General features: G+C 46.4%; 1 protein-coding gene across 9 annotated transcripts in view; it reads left to right on the top strand.

The window, feature by feature from the left end:
* The window catches only part of LPIN1 (lipin 1), an 86440-nt gene that overhangs the window by 26704 nt on the left and 40040 nt on the right, over positions 1-19696 (top strand). For 8 of the 9 annotated variants that reach the window (XM_077844090.1, XM_077844089.1, XM_077844093.1 and 5 more), the window contains 6 exons: positions 5883-6083; positions 7022-7117; positions 10427-10734; positions 13029-13154; positions 15486-15593; positions 18882-19011. In XM_077844090.1, coding sequence (XP_077700216.1) covers positions 5883-6083; positions 7022-7117; positions 10427-10734; positions 13029-13154; positions 15486-15593; positions 18882-19011 — 969 coding nt within the window. Of the gene's footprint in view, positions 1-5882; positions 6084-7021; positions 7118-10426; positions 10735-13028; positions 13155-15485; positions 15594-18881; positions 19012-19696 lie in introns of those variants that run through there. The other variant, XM_077844087.1, reaches the window with a different exon arrangement.

Raw genomic sequence — 19696 nt, 5'->3', positions numbered from 1 at the left:
TAGCCTAAGAAAATTGGCCTCAAAAAAGTCTTCTGGCCTGCTTCTCCCTCTGCCTATGTCTCTGCCTCTCTCTCTCTCTCTCTCTCTCTGTGACTATCATAAATAAATAAAAATTAAAAAAAAAAAAAAGTCTTCTGGAAAACTAGAAAATAACACATTAAAAAAAGCCCACATTATTAAGTCAATATTATTATAATATAAATGTAACAATGATTATATATAAGTAATATATAATGTAAATAATATATAATATAAAATCATTTATGATATAATTATATAAACATATCATATAATCAGTCATATATTAATCAAAATAATTAAAATATATAATATGATATAATAATATATCATAATTATATAATTATGTAATAATAATATATATATAATTAGTTGTAATATAATGACATATTTTATATATGTGTGTGTGTTGACAAGTTTCTTCACCTCAGAATTGGTCTGAAAATCCACAGCACAGTTTTGAGAACCCTAATTCAGCCAGAGGGTATTTGTGAGGTTTGGTTAACTCTCCTTGAAAAGTTCTGAAATAGGTTGGTGGCATCCTGTTTCATGATCCATGAAGCCCTGTCAGGGGCAGCGACCACATCTTGGCAATGGTGGAGACTAAAATCAACAGATTCAAAAGTAATTTGGTATGCGGAGAGTGAAGAGGAAAGCCCTTACCTCAGGGCTGTTTTTTTTTTTTTATTTTTTATTTTTAATTTATTTTTTATTGGTGTTCAATTTACTAACATACAGAATAACCCCCAGTGCCCGTCACCCATTCACTCCCACCCCCGTGGATTCGTCTGCATTTGGTTTGTGCTTTGCAGGCTGTACTTCCGGTTGCTCTGGAGGTAGTTACGGCCTTTCTTCCTCACATCTTGCCCTCCCTGCCGGGGGTCCCGGGTCTCAGTGAACAGCAGGAGACAGCAGGGCACGAATGAGATTCAGGGATGCGCACCTCGGGCTGGTTTGCGTGGCTTCGTATCTGTAGGAAAATCCCATTAGCTTCTTCCTTGAGTCCTTTACCTCACAGGGAACTGAGGAAGTGAAACTGGGAACTGGGGCTCAGCTGCTGTGGCCTGGCATTCTTTCAGTATTTGGCCAACACTTGTTAGAAGAAATCCGGGGAGGGCAGAGATGAAGAAGAGCCGGGCCTGCCCCCAACTTACCTGCACCCCTCAGCCAGGCCTGGGGTGGACTGGGTGCCCCCCGCACCCTGGAAGCCCATCCTGTACCTCCGGGCCCAAGCTAACAGTACTCGTCTTCCTGGAATGAGCTCTGGTGCCTACCTCATTCTTCCTCACCCCCTTTAAAATCGTGGTAAAAGACATGTAACATAAATGATTATGATCTTGATCATTTTTAAGTGTACAGTTCCACACACTTCGTGTAAGAATGTTCGCACTGTTGTGCCACCATCATCACCATCCAGCTCCAGCTTTTGTTTCATCTTGCCACAGGAAGCTCTGTGCCCATGACACCAACCCCCCTTCTGTCCTCCCCACAGCCCCTGGTAATCTCTGTTCTGCTTCCTATTTCTACAGATTTAGGTCATCGGGGTGCTTCGTGGGAGTAGAATTGCCACATGTGGTGTTTGTCCCTTTGTGATGGGCTTATTTCACTTAGCATGACGTCCTCCGGGGTTATCCATGTTGTTTATAGAACGTACATCAGAATCTTTTTCCTTTTTCCCACTGGCTCATAGCCCATTGTAAGTCTGTACCACATTTTGTTTATCTCTTCCTCCCATGGATGGACACTTGGGTGGTTTCTACCTTTTGGCCATGGCGAGAACGCTTCTGTGAATGTGGGTGTGTGAATATCTCCTTGAGACCCTGCTTTGGGTTTTCTTGGATATATATTTGGAAGTGGAATGGCTGGGTCATATGGTAATTCTATTTTTAATTTTCTGAGGAACTGTGTTCTGTGCTGTTCCATACATAGCGCCGTGCCATTTTGCATTCCTACCAACAGTGCACATAGGTTCCAATTTCTTCCCAGCCTTGCCAACCCTTGTTTCTTGCTCCTCTGGAGAGAGTAGCCATCCAGGTAGTCTCCTTGGTAAAAGATGCTCGCTCGGTGGTCAGCCAAAGCAGCCCCTGTCGATGTTGAAGTTCCCCGGGAGCGGATTGCTAGGTGGGGCCGTGACCCTGTCATTTGTTCAGAATTATGGAACAGATGTCCTGCTTCCAAGGGGGAGGTGTTTTCAGATTTGCAAATAAGCTGTTCAATAGAGGGGGTAGCTAAAGATACGAAAGCAGCTTCCGAGTATTTGTGGTGGGAGAATTATACCGGGCCAATCCCGTGGCATGCACACAGGGAAGATCCTAGGACCAGGAATCGGGAAGTCAGGGTCCGCCTCCGACTCTGCGAAGGTGGGGACGCTGCCTACCACTTCCCCTTTGTGGGCTCATTTCTTTTAGATGAAGTTGTTGGAAGAACAACCCGGGGTCCTGCCACCTTCAAAACTTCTGATTCTGCACAGTAACTTTGAATTTGTTCACTGACGGCAGGGGAGGGCAAGGGAGCAGAGCAACATTTAGCTTGAATTATTAAAGATGCCCTCTCAGGCTTTCTCTTGGGGCGATCGGAGCTGGAATTGGATCTTGCAGGTCATCCAGGCCGACGTCCTCGTCTTACAGATGAGGAGCTGGGATGCAGACATGTGCTAACACCATCCAGCTCTGAGCTTTCTCTTTATTATGGCTACAACATGTTGGCTGGTGGGTCCTCTGGGGCCACATGACCAGTGGCAGGGGTGCAGGCCTGGGTTCAAGCCTCACTGCAGGAGGCGGTCACCTGTCACTCAGGACCAGTGTGGCCCACAGGTGAGGGCGATGAAGTCGAGAGGGGCCCCGGGGGTTGGGGGGAGGGGGACTGTGGAACAGAAAAGGAGGTGGCTTCTGAACCCAGGCCTGTGATCTTGGGCATTTGCTTCATTGCACCTTTGCTTATCCTTAGTTCACTCGTCTCAAAGGCCTCGTCCCTGCAGCGTTGTGGTCAGAGTCACTCGAGCATGAGGTCATGTGGAAAAGATCTTAGAAAAATGTTCCTACTGCTTGCATTGAGCTGCAGGGTTAGAGGGTTATGTGTCTCGGTAAGCACCATATGTTAAAATCTCCATCGAACATTGATGTGATTTTTTTTGGTAAAATGATTCCATATGAGAAGTATCAGGATTCCTGGTGCCTGGCTGGCTCAGAGGTAGAGCATGCCACACTTAATCTTTGGCTCATGAGTTCCAGCCCCACAATGAGCATAAAACTTACTAAAAAGAACCCCAAAAACAAAAACAAAAAAAGGAAGGAAGTATTAGGCTTCGAAGGAATCCTTTTTTGCATTGTTCTGTCTCCTCTCTCCTTTTGCATGTTAGCTTGCCCGGCTACATAGAAATTGCACGGTTTTCTTTTTTTACGTACATTAGTGGTGGGAGCTGGACCTGGCGTCCACCACATCCAAAGGCAGCTGGCCTGTGTGCATCTCTGCACATGTTCACAGAGGGTCCCCTTGTCACTCGTCTGAGGAAGACGAGCAGTATCAGTCCACAGGGCATCATATAAAATTATAAAACGAGCCACTTAGGGCTTTTTTTTTTTTTAAAGATTTTATTTATTTATTCATGATAGACACACACACACACACACAGAAAGAGAGAGAGAGAGAGAGGCAGAGACAGAAGCAGGCTCCATACAGGGAGCCTGATGTGGGACTCGATCTCGGGACTCCAGGACCTCATGCCTGGACTGAAGGCAGGCACCAAACCACTGAGCCACCCAGGGATCCCCCACTTAGGGCTTTCATGTGTCCTTTTCTTTGTAGTGTTTGGTCATTGCTTTTAGGGCTCTGGCCTATTCTCAGCCTTAAATCAGCAGTTCGTATTTGCCTACTGTGTGCAGGGCTTTTGACCAACCACCCGCAAGCCTCAGTTTCCTTATTTGTAAAGCAGGGGGTGCTAATATCACTTCTGCTTATGTCACAGGGGTTGTGGTGAGGCTTACGAAAGGTAGTCTTTGGCTTTTTAACTTGCAAAGACAAGGCTTGAGCCTTGGCCTCAAGGAGAGTCTGGCTTGGCCAGGTGACGGGAAAGCCACACGGCAAAATAGACACGTCCGAGTGAGATAGTTCACAGAACCAACTGTGGAAACAGGTCAGGGACAAGTGTGCGTACGCAAGGCGGTGGTCGCTGGGATCTTGTAAGGGACCCGAGGTGGGTGTGGGGTTGGCATGGTTCCTCGAAGCCCCATGTCGGGTAGGTGGTCAGTTTGAAGAATCGGGGTGTGATGGTTGGGGGAGAGGGTGAGGTCTTGGGATCCAGCGATTGGAAGTCCCAGCGTGCAGACCTTTCATGCTCGGATGGTGGAGCCGTGTGGCCTCAGGAGGCCACCGCAGTTAGGGGCACAGAGAGGAGAGGGGAGCAGCTTTGAGTGGGGCCCCTGCGTGAGGGCAGCTGAGCTGGGGAAGAAGCGAGCAGGTGGCCCGAGCGAGGGCAGGAGGCCCGGCGAGGCCCGGCGAGGGGGAGCGAGTGGCGGAGGAGGGCTGCAGGCTGGCCCTGGTGGGCTGGGGGCCGGGCTGCGGGCTCCGAGTCACATGGGGCCGTGCACCGGCCCGGTGGAACGGGAGGGCGGGCTCCGCGCAGGTGGATGATCGGGCAGGTGGGGACCGGCACCAAGGCGGTGGCGGTGGCCCGAGCTGCGGAAGGAGGGCCAGAGCGTGGCGCCAGCTCCCCACCGGTCCCCTGGACCCCGGCGTCCGGCCAGCTGTGCGTGGCCTCCGTGCCCTGCTCACTGCCTCCTTCCGGCCGCGTCCTTTGTCATCTGCACCATCCACGTCTCCCACCTCCGTCCCTCTCCAGCCTGCCCGTGCGCTTTCCTCATGATGCTTTTTTGAAGTCCTGGGTCCGATCATCATTTTGTCGCGCCCGAGTCTGCAGCGGCTTCTTGCGGCCACTTAGAAAGTCCGGACCTCCCAGTGTGGCTTCCAGGCTCCGTCCTCCCCTGCCTGTTCCGTTCCCTGTGGCGGGCACAGCCCCTCCTGTGGGCCTCTCGTCCCCCTGGTCCCTGCTGGTGTCGTCCCTCCTCCTGGTCCTGCTGCAGCCCCTCCCCGGCTCCCCCTCCGCCTCCCTCGGCTGTGGCCCTTCCTGTCTACTTAAAACACACGTAGCAACGCTGACATAGAGATGCTCATTCCTTGTGTTTTACTTTTGTCTCCTTTGTGAGCCTGTGGGTCCCTTCGGGGCATCAGGACTTTGTCTTTTTTATCTCTGTGTCCCCACACCAGACCCTTGTAGAGTAGACGCCCGGATGTCTGCTGACTGGCCTTCAGCCGATTAGCTGACAACCCCGAGCGGGGCCTGTGTGTCGCCTGCCGCCACCGTGGGGCAGAACCACATAGGCAGACAGAGACCAGGATGGAAATTGTTCAAAATAAGTCATTTATTTTCCTTTTCAAGTTAAAAAATGGTCATTTTTTTCAATTAATATTATTGAACCACCTACTCTATTTGGCATGGGGGGGGTGGCTAGATAGTAAGAGATATAAAATACAGTCTCTTTTCTCAAGAGTCTTAAGATTTTGTTGTAAAACTGCCTGTAATGGCAGAGCAGGGCCCGGATGGCAAAAGCTGCTGAGTGCCGTGGACCCAGCGGGCAGAGCCGGGTGCTCACTGAGATGGGGCTTCCTGGGGTTTGTGGGCTTGCTGGCTGGGGTGGGGGTGGACGGGCAGGGGTGGGTGTCTTGGAGCCCATTCCAGTGGAACAAAACGATTTCAATAGGGTGTGCAAGTCGAGCTAGTGTAACCATGATGAGTACATTTGGACCGGCCCCAGATAGATGGCCTTCTCTGAATTAATCGTTCCTGGGTCTGTGTCTCTGTTTCCTAGACTCAAACCATGAATTACGTCGGGCAGTTGGCCGGCCAGGTCTTTGTCACCGTGAAGGAACTCTACAAGGGGTTGAACCCCGCCACCCTGTCTGGATGTATCGATATCATTGTTGTTCGCCAGCCCAACGGGAGCCTCCAATGCTCTCCTTTTCACGTACGCTTTGGGAAGATGGGGGTCCTGCGTTCCCGAGAGAAAGTGGTAAGAACAAAGGACCCGGTGACCTGGGGGCAGGTTCTCTTTTTAGAGAAAATCATCCTGTTTCTGTCTTCAAAGATTTTATTTATTTATTTGAGATAAAGAGAAAGAGAACAAGCAAGTAAGTGAGCATGAGCAGGGGGAAGGGCAGAGGGAGAGGGGGAGGGAGAAGCAGGCTCTCCCTGCTGAGCAGGGAGCCTGACGTGGGGCCTGATCCCACGATCCTGGGATCAGGACCTGAGCCAAAGGCAGATGCGTAGCTGGCTGAGCCACCCAGGTGTCCCCTGTGTCTCTGTCTTTAGATAGAGCTTTAGGTCTCTGGAGTTGTGGCTTCGCCCTGGAAAGGGCCGCTCACTGAATTGACAGGTTCTAACTCGAATAGTGTTAACTTATTCCAAAACAAATGGTGGGTAAAAGTCAACTACTTATTAAGCTCATGGGGTTGTGTGAGTCAGAGATTCAGACCAAGTGCAGCAGGGATAGTAATTCCTTGCCTCAGCTGGAAGATCGTCTCTACAGATGTGCTGACTCACATGGCTGGGGGCTCCTGGCTGGGCTCTCAGCTGGGGCTGTTGGCCAGGACGCCCCCAGGTGGCCTCTCCATGTGGCCTGGGTGGCCACACAACATGGCAGCTGGATACAGGCGATCATCTAAAGAGGAAAGGAGCCAGGGGGACCCTGCGTTCTTCTGACCTGGCCTCGGAAGTTCCATAGAGCCACTCTGGTAGTGCTCTGCTTGCTGGGGCAATCACAAGCCTTCCCAGGCTCAAGGTCGGGGGGGGTGAGGGCAAATAGACTCCATTTCCAATGAGTTGATTGATTCCCATGGATTGATTGGAATTATGAGATCATAATCACGTGTGTGATTAAAAGATGCTTATGTCGAGACACGGCATCTCCCGCGAGGTTTCCTGCTTTAGCCAAATGTGTTTTTCCTTCAGGTTGACATAGAAATCAACGGAGAATCAGTGGATCTGCACATGAAATTGGGAGATAATGGAGAAGCATTTTTTGTTCAAGAGACTGATAATGATCAGGTAAGGAAGGCTGGGCGGTCAGGGTTACTTCCTAGTTTTGAATTTTGAGCAATGCTTATCTAGAGGACCCAGCGGAAGTTTGTGTGGAGAAGTAATGCTGGTGCGGGGCGGTGTAGACCATCGCAGCAGAGAAGAGTGGCTGTTTACCTGTACCAGGGATTGTTGAGCCAGCCCCGGTGGGTGTGTGCTGTGTCCACACAAGACTCAGCAGTCCTGGCCTGCTTCCGCGTGCTCACTGTTTCCAAGGGGACAGTAACCGAATCACATCCGAGCTGTTGTCCAAAGCATACAGGATATACTGGTGTGCTGAATCTCAGGGCTGAATATTCTAATTTTTATTTAGTGAGTGGCCAAGTCACTTTAATTTTTTATTGTCAAAAAATATATTTTTTAAGATTTCATTTATTGATTCATGAGACACACAGAGAGGCAGAGACACAGGCAGAGGGAGAAGCAGGTTCCTTGCGGGAAGCCTGATGCAGTACTGGATTCCCAGGACCCCGAGATCACAGTCTGAGCCAAAGGCAGATGCTCAACCAGTGAATCACCTGGTGCCCCTGTTTAAAAAATTTTTAACAGCTCTATTAAGATATAGTTTATGTACCTTACAGTTTATCTGTGTCAAGTATACAATTCGGTGGTTTTCAGTATTGTCCTAAGATATGTCACCATAGTCAATTTTAGGACGTTTTCATCACCCCAGAAAGAAACCTTGTGCCTTTAACTATCACTTACCTATCCCCCATCCCCCACCCTGTCACCTTCCTGAGTCCTAAGCAACTACTCTTCTACTTTCTCTTTCTCTAGATGTCCCTACACTGAACTTTCATGCAAATACAATCCTACGTCTGTTGTCTCTTAATGCCTGGCTTCTTTCACTTCACACAGCATGTTCAGGGCTCATCCATACCATAGCCTGGGTCAGTACCTCATTCCCTCGTAGGGCTGAATAATAGTCCACTCTCTCTGTACTCCGCCCATGTTTATCCTTTCATGGGTTCATGACATCTGGTTGTGTCTACCTTTTGGCTATTATGCATAGTGTCGCTGTGAACGTTTATTCATGTATGAGTTTTCGTGTGGACATGTGTTTTAATTTCCCTTGGGTATGCACCTAGGAGCAGAACTGCTGTGTCATATGGTAACTCTGTGCTCAGTGTTTGAGGAACTGGCAGGCTGTTGTCCTGAGCCGCCACACCATTTCACGTTCCCACCAGCACTGCGTGAGAGTTCCGATCTGTCCACATCCTCATCAGCACCTGCCATGGGACTGCGATTCTGGCTGTCCTAGTGGGTGTGAAGTGATGCTGGTATTGATTTGCCTCTCCCTGGAGACTAATGATGTTGAGCAGCTTTTCATGTGCTTACTGGCCATTTGTATGTATTCTTTAGAAAAATGTTCAGATCTTTTTGTAATTGGGCTTTTGTCTTTTTATTATTGAGTTAAGAGTTTGTTATGATTATCTCTTCACTTTCCTCATGGTGTCCTTTAAAGCACAAAACTTTTACATTTTGATGAAGCCCAGTTTATCTGCTCTTTTTTTCTTTTGTTGCTCCTACTTTTGGCGTCGTATCTAAGAATCCTTTGCCAAATCCAAGGTCATGAAGATTTATCACTATGTTTTCTTCTAAGACAAACCTCTCTCTCTCTCTCTCTCTCTCTCTGTCTTTTTAAAATTAGACTCTTTCTTTCTTTGAGAAAGTCACCTGGAAGGGATCCTATGGTGTGATCCACTTAGGCTAGTTTCTTTATGGGAAGATAGCCTGATTCGAAAGGAATAGCTCTAAATAGCCCCAGGCTCTAAAATGAACACCTGTAGTTTCAGATTCAGAATGAAACCGTCCCAGGTTCTTCTAACTTTTGGTCTCCCCAGAGGTATGACTTTATAGGGGGACCAGAGTCCTCATCCTGTGCCCTCCATCTAATGTAATTACCCCGTGGCCACTGGGGGTCCCTGCTCATCTACCCTTTATCTCTCTGTTCAAAGGGAAGGCTCTGAGAATTGTTAATTTGTAATTATTAATTCTTTCCATCTCAAATGGATACCTGCATTTTAAATTGCTATTGTCACTTAGTTTTGGACAGGTTTTACGCAGTGAGAGTTGAAGAAGCGTTTTGGGCAAGGTCGCCATGGAAGCTGCAGGGCAGGGGGCCTGTCCTGCTGGCCTGTGGGCGGGATGGGGCTTCGGGGGCCAGAGTATGTTCTTCCCCTTACGGTTGCCCCTCGCTACCCCAGAAGGCTGCTGGAAGTCAGGGAAGCCTCTTTCCCTCATCACCAGATTGCCCTGGGATGCAGTCTCCCTCTTCTTGTGGATGTCTGCCCCTTCCCTGTCTGGTCCGTGGACACTTCTTTGCTCTTGACCCCAAGGCAGCACTGTCTGCTTTTCTTTGTTTGATCCACTGAGCAGCTGGGCGAGATGACCTCGCACCTCCCCGCCTAAGGCTTGGTCTCTCAGGTGTTGATTTTATACCTGCAGTGCATTGGGTGTGCTCTAAGCCACTGTCATGGCTCGGAGGGGGGTGGGGGTTCTCTTTCTCTCTTCTCTTTAATGTATATTCTTTACTTCTTGTTACCAAGTGTCTCGTAATAAATAAGTTGTTGAGAAAGTGATTGTTATAGTTTTTTAAAAACTGGCCAATCATTATTAAACAAACTTAAATTTGACAAGTTATATGTTTTTTTTCCTTTTGTTGGTAAGAAGAGAGTCAGTATCTACTTAATTAGTGGCCATAGACCTGGATGTGCTCTGGTGTAGGCAAGCATTTGGGATGGGGTGCTGTCAGCTGTATTTTCTTTTAATTGCTATCATCTTAATTCAGTGCACATTAAAAAATGCATACTCATTCTCTTTCTTTTATGCACAAGCACATGCACACACACACACACACACGCATGCACATACCCCCCTCCCTGACACACATTCCCCTCCACACTGAAATGCAAAACTGAGTTCAGTTTCCAGTTAATGTAATGCCTCAAAGCTCATTTTTCCCTCTTTGCTTTGGATATTTCAAGCACAGTTGACTTTGGATGGCCTGAAATCACAGATTACCTTGCTTTGTTACAATTACAAAAATGCAGGATTCAGTATAAAATGGCATTGAGTTCATTGTTGACACTGTGGTCAGCTGTCAGACCTGGTGGCTGTATGTCCCTCCGCAGTGGCTGTGACCCTTGGTACCCTCCCCTGTGTGGCCCTCCCTGAGGGTGTTCAGGCTCCTAAAGGAACCCTGGCTGCCTGTGGCACCACCCTGTTCCTTCAACCCAGATTAACGAGACTATTGGAAAAATATTTTCTGCCCTTTAGGAAGTGATCCCCATGTACCTGGCCACCTCCCCGATCCTGTCGGAGGGAGCCTCGCGCATGGAGTGCCAGCTGAAAAGGAGTCCTGTAGATAGGATCAGAAGCCTGGACCCCAACACGTCAGCCCAGGCCCTGCCTCCCAGTGAGGCCCCTTCGAGCGGCTCTTTAGTAAAGAAGAGAAGGAAAAGGAGGAGAAAGTCTCAGCTGGACACCCTGAAGAGAGATGACAACACAAACACGTCTGAGGATGAGGACATGTTTCCCATAGAGATGAGCTCCGACGACCAGGCTGACCCGCTGGACAGCAGTAGGTAAATGTGCACGAAAGGCAGGACCTGCGTCAGGGTCGGGCGCCTTCATTCTTTGAGACGATTCTAACAAACTCTTTTTTTCTCCCAATATTCCTTCATCATCTTTTTTCTTTTAAATCTTTTAAGATTTTTATTTATTTGAGAGAGAAAAAGAGAGCAAGCATGAGCAGAGGGGAGGAAGCAGAAGGAGAAAGAGAAGCAGACTTTGCTGAGCAAGGAGCCTGATGCAGGGCTGGATCCCAGGAACCCAGGATCAGGGCCTGAGCAGATGGCAGCCACTTTAACACCCAGGCGCCCCAGCATTCCTTATTGTTATGTTAATGCATTTACGCTGAGTTTTAGAACTCCGTGGACCTAAGGGTAAAGTAGCATAAAGATTTGAGGTTGCTTACAACTACAAGGCAGTTGGTAGTACCTGACCTCCTTGTCTGGCCACTTCAGCATCCAGGACAGAACCAAGAGGGGCAGGGAAGTGAGCAAATTAATACTTCATGCACAAAACCAGTGTTCTAGAGCGGGCTTGCTCTTATCTGGGCCCCAGCTGTATGCCTGCCAGTGGGCTGATGCGTAGCTGGGAACTGATCTGTGATAGACTTCAGGTCACAAGTAGATGTCAACCAGTTTTCTTTCCAGGCAGGCTTTTCCTTTATAGCTTTGATTAGGCTTGAGGTTTCATGGTTGTCTTGCTTAACTTTTCTTTCTTTCTTTTTTTTTTTTTTAAGATTTTATTTATTCATGAGAGACACAGAGAGAGAGGCAGAGACACAGGCAGAGGGAGAAGTAGGCTGCCTGCAGGGAGCCCGATGCAGGACTTGATCCCGGGTCTCCAGGATCAGGCCCTGGGCCAAAGGCAGCGCTAAACCGCTGAGCCACCCGGGCTGCCCTGTTGCATAACTTTTCTTTGCTTTTAATAGGGTGGTGAAATTCTCTTTCTGTGCATTACTATTTTAGTGAAAATGGCCAGTTTTAAAAGATGAATCTCATTTGTAAAGTATACTTGATGTTTCAGATCTTCATGTAATTCAGTATATATATATGTACATATATATATATGTATGTATTTTTTCTTTTTTAGAGAGAGGAGGGTGGTAGGACAGAGGGAGAGGGAGAGAGAATTTTAAGTAGATTCTGCTGAGAGCAGAGCCCAACATGGGGTTCAATGTCATGACCCCTGAGATCACGACCTGAGCCGAAATCAAGAGGATGCTCAATCAACTGAGCCACCCAGGTGCCCCTCAAATTCAGTTTAATTTTTGCTGATTATTTTTGTGCCTTGTTAACATAAAGAAGGGATAAGGAGCATCAGGAGTAACCCTCTGCTTCATTATTCAAAATAGGATTTTTTTCTTCCCCTAGCTAAAAATACAGTCGAATTGGCAATGTCACTTTTCCTAACTATAGCCTCTAGTCTGCTGTAGGCTCACAAACTGGTATTTGGGCTTATTATAGTTGCCATCCCTGCCTGGCTTTTAATTCCAGAACTTAGTGATAGATATTTCAGGGAACATCACAGGTACACACAGATGGCCTCTGTGTGACTGGAAGAGTGGATCATGATTTTTTTCAATGAATGCATTCTACCTGAAAACAAGGTCGATTTGCAATCATTTCGTAATTATAAGATTCATTTGGTTTCTTTCTTTCTTTTTTTAATTAAAAAAATTTGTTAAGGATTTTACTTATTTATTCATGAGAGACCCAGAGAGAGAGGCAGAGACACAGGCAGAGGGAGAAGCAGGCTCCCTGTGAGGAGCCTGATGGGGGACTCGATCCCAGGACCCTGGGATCATGCCCTGGGCCAGATACTCAATCCCTGAGCCACCCAGGTGCCCCTCATTTGGTTTATATAGATTATTTATTTTTCTAGATGAAGCATCATCTGTGTGTGGTCATTTGGTTACTTGGCAGCTCCACCCGTGCACAGCAAGGCTTTTACAACCTCCTGGGTCCAGTTTCAGAGGCAACAGTGTAAATAAATAACAAGCAGGATCACCATTATGCACTGTGTGTCAGTCTAGATGCTTGAATACAGTGATTTTGTGTTTATAATCCAGCCAAAGCATGAGCACATTTATGTGTGTCTGTTTCTCACTTTTTTCCCTCTCCGCTGCCCGGAATTTGCCTGAGTGGGTCAGAAAGAGATCATGTTCATATAACAAAGAACTGAGATAAGATAAAAGAACTGAGATAAGATAAAAGGGAGACTTGCCTTTATTATGAATCTGTATTATGAATCTGTCACTAATAATCACTAATAAGGCTTTGACTTTGGTCTTTTTTTTTTTCCCCTCCAGAAATCTTCCTAACGATATACCTGTATTCCAAGAAGATGTTTCTAAGGAAAGCCCTTCCCCCATCATGACTTATCCTCAGTCGGCATCATACCCTAATTCTGATAGAGAGTGGTCACCCAGCGCAAGGTAAGCTGCTGGGGGAGGTGTGTGCGTTCGCCTACCCCGGTCCAGAGGGTTTAAAGTCAATTGTATGAAGCGTGTCTAACAAAATCATGAAATATAAGTAAAAAGTGAAAAAATGCAGTTTAGAGTCAGAGGTACAGATCAGGATTGACAAAGAACATGTGCAGACCGTAGACTTCTGTCTGAAATCATATGCAAACTGGAAACATAGCTCTTAGCTCCCCACAGGTAACAGTGGAAGAAAAACCAGTTAAGTCACTCAGTGCTGGTTGTCAATAGGAGGAAACAGGTGGTGGGGCCTTTCTTGACACTTAGCCCTCAAGTCGGATTCGGGAGTGCAGCCGTTCTTTCAGGAGCCACTAAGGTGGTTCGGGCTTGTCAGAATGAGGCCTCTCCTCATGCTCAATCCCTTCTGCTGAATGCCAGAATGTTTATTTCCCCAAAAAGAACTGTATAAACTTGGGAGACCCAGACCTGCTCAGTGTGTGGGTTGCCGTCCTGAAGACCCCAGAGACTTTTAGACAATGAGACCCCTGAGAGCCTGAGAGTACATGAGCCCTTCCAAGTACTTTTCAGAAGAACTGGGGAAGGAACAGATGTAACCCAAATGTTCTCAGCAAGGACAGTATCACCCCCATTGGGACAAAACCTGGTTCTTGGGCAGCAGAGAATTCTTAGATATTATAATGGTTTGCGGCCTCCACAGGGCCTCCAAGCATGGTGAGCACATTCACAGTCCATCCGTGGTGATAAAATTCCATGGTGGAGCGAGGGCCACTGTTGGAGGGGGGAATGCCTCCACTGTCCTGGGGTGCACTAACCATGAAAAGGGATTGAGAAACACCAATCTTAGTGACAGGGACATTCTTGGATTATTCTTGTTCCTCATGTGTTAGATGGACTTATGGTTTTCAGTGGAAGTGTAAGAACCCCTGCTGCAAAGGCTCCCTGCCTAAAGCCAGAGTCATCCAAACATCACTCCTAGTTCCAAGTGATCTCGCCAACAGGACAGCACAGTGAGCAGCGTGTGCTGGAGTCCTGAGTCAGAGAACCAGATCTGTCCCATGCCTTGTCCAGCCAGGACCGGGACAGCGAGTGTCAGTGCACCAGGGTCGGGGCTGGGGCCTGGAGGTGTCCTCGGGGGGGTCGGTCTGTAGGCCAGCCTCGTGCAACAGAAACAGAATGCTAGCTACATAGGACATGTACAGTTTTCAAGCAGTCATCCTTAGAAAGTGAGAAGAAACTGAAAAAGTTGATTTTGATGATCTGTTTCCTCTGGCCCAGCATATCCAGAATATTACCAAGCTAATTCGTTTTCAAAAAGTTATTCATGAGACATTTCACATTCTTGTTTCCGCACTAAGTCTTTGAGTTCACCGTGTAGCTCACGCGTAAGGACCACCTCAGTTTGGACACGTCACATTTCAATAGCCACATGCAGCTGGTGGCTGTCATAAGGGACAGTGCAGATGTTAGACCTTTCTGGAACCTCCCACATGTGTAGCAATGAACCCTAAGGAGGGAAAAGGATGGTACCTTAGGAAGGAGATTATGTGGAATGAAACCACTAATTGGTTGAAAAATCTGCTCAAACACTTCTATATTAATTTTAAGAGTTTATTTATTTATTAATTTTTAAAAAGATTTTATTTTTTTTCATGAGAGACACAGAGAGAGAGAGAGAGAGGCAGAGACACAGGCAGAGGGAGAAGCAGGCTCCATGCATGGAGCCCAATGTGGGACTTGATCCCAGGTCTCCAGGATCACACCCTGGGCTGAAGGCAGCACTAAACCACTGAGCCACCTGGGCTGCCCATAATTTTAAGAGCTTAAAATAAATGTTGGAAACACAACCCTGATGTGTCCCTCTGTCTTTCCTGCTCTATGAATCCAGGATAGCGACTGTGTCAGATCGTGTGAGTCTGACTGCTGTCAAATGCAATTACAAGTTAGCACAGATACATTTCCATACTTGGAATGACATGTTTTCTTTAAAGAGACAACTGGCAGCAGAAATTACCAGCTCTTTGGACTACGTTGTTTGATTAAGCACTAAATTCTGACCAGAGAACAACAATCTTTTATGGGCATATGGATGAATTCGAAAATGAAATGATTCTTTTTGACAGTTTCCACTTGTTTTGGGGGTTCAAAAAATTTGTGTTGATTTCATAGTGATTTCAACAGATAGCATTCTGCTGTTGTCAGAGGCCTAAGTATGTTCATTTTCTAACAAATATTATTGTGGAGAGTAGTCAAAAGAATTTATATGAAACTTAATTTAATTGACTTATGATTTTTTCTTTCTTTTAATGTATATCACGTGGTATCCAGTAGCCCGATAGATTGCCAAAGGACTGCCCCCCACCTGGCAGTTGCGGCCGAGGGAGGCCTTTCTAGCTCTTGCCCTCCACAGCCTTCATACTTCCATGCTTCAGAAAGGTAGAGGGGCTCTTTTCCCCACTTGGGATCTTGGATAATAAAAATTGTGATCTAACCCTTACCAGTCTGTTAACCATTGACCAAATTACTTATGCCGGAAACACATAGAGACTGTAGAAGCGAAACTTTTGGTTTAACTCTTATAAATCTACTTGACTAACCAAATTACTCATAGAGGAAATACCTAGTGATGATTATTTTCCTTTGATTTTAAGCATTTGTAGATGATTAAATTTTTTTCACTACTAAATTTGATTCTCTGGGAATTATGGCTAAGTATATAGTTTTTCCTAATTTTGTGGAGTGCTTTGCAACACAGAATAATGACGTGAAAATTGGTAATATGATCTTTGCTTTCTGTCTAAGGTTGTTCAACAAGTAAGTTTATAAGATCTTTTGTATAAGGGGAGTTATTATAAGTCTTTAAGTAGCTCATTAGACTGAATAATAGAATCCTGTTTTCACAGCATTTCTAGAATGGGATTTTGGAGCGTAGCATGGGGTGGATCTTAAGGTGTAGGATCATAGGTTTGTATTTTCATCAGTTGCTGTGGTCTGAGATTCCTGCCTCCATTTCCTCCGTGTTGTCCACACTCCAAGCTACATGATGGACTCACATGGACGTTAACAAATGAACCTCTGATTGATTTCTACTTGGGAAACTGGTTTTCTTTTTGATGAAAGAATCAAGTCTCAGGATGTGCTTCATCTGGAGGTTGCATGGGCAGTGTAAAGGCCATTTTGAAAGGGGGTAAACTGAGTCCTAAATGGTTAAAACTAACTTGCCTAACCAGGCCTGGCAAAATCCTGAAAGCTATTATGTGGTTAGTAAATGCACTATTAATGAAAATCAATCATGGACCTTGTAAGCTTACTTTTTTGAACAACCCTTTACCTTAAAAGTCTAATATTTGATAACGGGAAAATCTGGTACCACCATCTTTCTTATGAATCATTCCCAGCGGTGGGAGTCTTTTCCCCGATTCACCTTCTGTCAATCTGAATTCCACGGAACCTGTGCATGTATTTGTGTACGGAATCCTTTGACAAAGGCTGGTGTTGCCAACGTGCCACCACGTATTGTGGTGGCATATCGGGTGTGAGAGGTGGGACTCCAAGCTTCTGATTTCCACACAGGGCTTGTTTCTCTGTGAAGGCATTTGCAGACCTGAAAACTTCTGGAAACCTATGGCTTAGGGTGTTTATCAGAGGATCGGAACAGCGGGGATTCTGGAGTTGGCATCACAGAGAACTGTGTTCAGCATTTGCCTTCTAGAGCAAGGATTGGCAAACTACAGTCGATGGGCCGACTGCGACCGACTGTCTGTTCTTGTAGTTTTATGGGAGTGCAGCCAGTTTGTTCACATATCGTCTACGACCAGTTTTGTGCTACCATGGCAGAGTTGTGCACTTCAGACAAAGATCGGATAATCCACAAAGCTTGATGTACTCGCTCTCTGGCCTTTTACAGACAAAGTTTGCTGACCACCTACTCAGAGCAAACTCTTGTCTAAAGAGCTTTGCTTAATTTAGTGTAGTGGGTAAGACAGTTATTGTTCCACAAAATATAAAGGATATTTTATGTAATAAAATATGATAGGAGCTTTTTAAACAAGTGATTTGAGATTTGGGTGCAAGCTGTTGAGGATAGGAAGCTGATTCCAGTGGACTTTTCCTGTGATGACTCTGGAGAAAAAATGGGTTCAGGTCATGGTTTTAGGTACAGTGGTAGCTGCAACACCCTCTCTGCACATTTCAGTGATAGTGAATATAGGATCGTAGATAACCAGTGCCAGAAAAGCAATGACTCTTGGGAGAAAAGCATAATTAGAGGACTAGAGGGAGCACGGTTGGACAGTGATGAACACTCTATCACCTAGATGTATGGAGCTATCTGTCTTCCTCCTGTGGGACCACTTCCCATAGGGCAGAAGAGGGTGTGAGTGTGTGTGTGTGTTGGGAGAGGTGTCCTGTTGTATATACTCCCACAATATGCTGTCTTAGGGCCCTCCTCTCCACACATGGAGAAATAGAGCATGAGGGCCGTACCGTAGCCACATACCATGGGGATGGTTTGGTGGGCACTGGGCACTATGGACAGTGAACCAGCCTCTGAGCATCTCCGTGTGAAATGGAGGAGAGAGAGAGAGTGTTAAAATGGCCCAACTGAAGAGATCTGGGACCTAAACTAACCATTAAGGGTCCCTCTTGGTTTGATACATATTAGCTTTCATCTATGACCACTCCTTGACCTGACAGGAAGCTATACTCAGTGGGAGTTGAAGTCTATCTCAGACAGGTCCATGCGGCCCAGCACGATGGTGAGTGGGACTCAGGAGAGTGGAAGGTCTGTAAAAGAGGGCGCAAAAGGAAAACGGCATCTTTGTCCCCCGCTTCATGTACCACCTTTGTCTTACTCTGGGGGACATGATGTAGGAGGATGAAGTCAGGGAGTGATCAAATGGATACATTTTCCTATCCAGATGTTGTTTAGGATACTGTGAGAAGTTTGTAGATAAGATGATTACCCTTGGCTGGTCACTCTGGCTGAACAGAGGGAAGGCTTTGTTCAGGCCAGAATAGAAATATGGAAAATGTTGGGAACACAAGTTACAACCACTTGAAAGCTGGCCCGAGAATTGAGCCTTGTGATATGTTGTTACAGAGCAGGCCTTAGCACACAGGTGGGTCTTTGAAGTGTTCCTGGAAGATAGAGTATTTTATGAAGTCTCAACATAGAGGCTCCTGCCACATTAAGCAAGTTTATTCTTGGCACCTGGCATTTGTGGCAAAGTTGGCATGTGATGCGGTTTTCCTGTTTCCAAAGCCAGTGTGGATTCATAAATATTTTAGATATCGAATGTAATGGGTACGTGTCTGAGATCAGCAGCACCCCCTTTGCAGGTGAGAGCTGATGGACTTGGTTTGGGAGTTGAGAACGCAGGAGAGGTGAGCTCAGGGTGAGAAGTGGGGAAAGACAGGTGGTTTTGAGATGAGAAGAGACTTCTTTCCCTTCCTATTGTCCTCACTCCTTTCCTCGGTTTTCCTTTCTAATTGTTTCTTCTCATCTTTACTTGGAACTGGGGGGCAGGTTGGGCTAGGTTACCCAAATTGGGAGCACCTTCCATCCAGGCTGTGTGTTCTGTGGACCCCTGGTGGCCACAGGTGGGAATGTCATGAAGCTTGTGTGCATTTTCTGGGCTGTTTGAACCATAGAATTCTGGACCCAAAAAACATCTTAAAAAAGTTTCTCTTCCCTGTTTAATCATGGGTTTGTGTTTTCTTTAGTCCTTCAGGTTCTCGACCTTCGACACCTAAGAGTGATTCAGAATTGGTCAGTAAGGCCACCGATAGGACGATGCAGAAGAATAACCTAGAAATGCTCTGGCTTTGGGGAGAATTGCCACAAGCTGCAAAGGTAAGTTCCCCCCACCCCCGCCCCAATTCTGTCCATATACTGAAGAAAGTTTCTAAAAACATGAAATGGGCGCAGTGTTTTCTTTCAAGAAATTTTGTTTCATATTCCAGTCTTAAAAGAATCTTAAAAACATTACTATAAAATACTTTTTAATATTGCACGGCCTTTAGAAGATGCTACAGCTTCTTGTATCCCTGGCAAATATTTGTAATATGAATGAATGAATGAGTCAATGCTGAAAGCTTTCCTACTAAGAATCCAGATGGGCAGCTCTTGGGAGGGAAGGTCTGTTGAGGTAGAGTTGTGGGTTCTTTCCTTTTCTGGGTTATATTTGGCTTTCGTGGAAAACGCTGATTTCTCTGCCCATGGGCTGTAGTGCTGACCCAGCCAACCGTCTTTACAAATCCATGTCGTTTGCTGCTGCGGAAATGGCGTGAAAGTGCTAACCCATCACTTCTTCTGGCAAAACGCTTCCAACCACAGACCTGCTGTAGTGTTGTTTTCATTTGTGCTAGAAGCTGTGAGATTGGACACAGACATGAATACCTTCCCCCTTCCCCTCCAACCCATAAATTGCAGTTTGATTTTTGTTTGGATAATTGTCTTCCGTAACTGGGAACTCCTTGGAGGAGTAGAATCAGGAATGCTGACTTCCCACTCATGTGAACCAACCCCCAGATCTGTA

Source organism: Canis aureus, chromosome 12 (assembly GCF_053574225.1).
Source record: "Canis aureus isolate CA01 chromosome 12, VMU_Caureus_v.1.0, whole genome shotgun sequence".
NCBI classification, from domain to species: Eukaryota; Metazoa; Chordata; class Mammalia; order Carnivora; family Canidae; genus Canis; species Canis aureus.
Note: the sequence above shows the minus strand (reverse complement) of the source record. Positions and strands in the feature narration are given on the sequence as shown.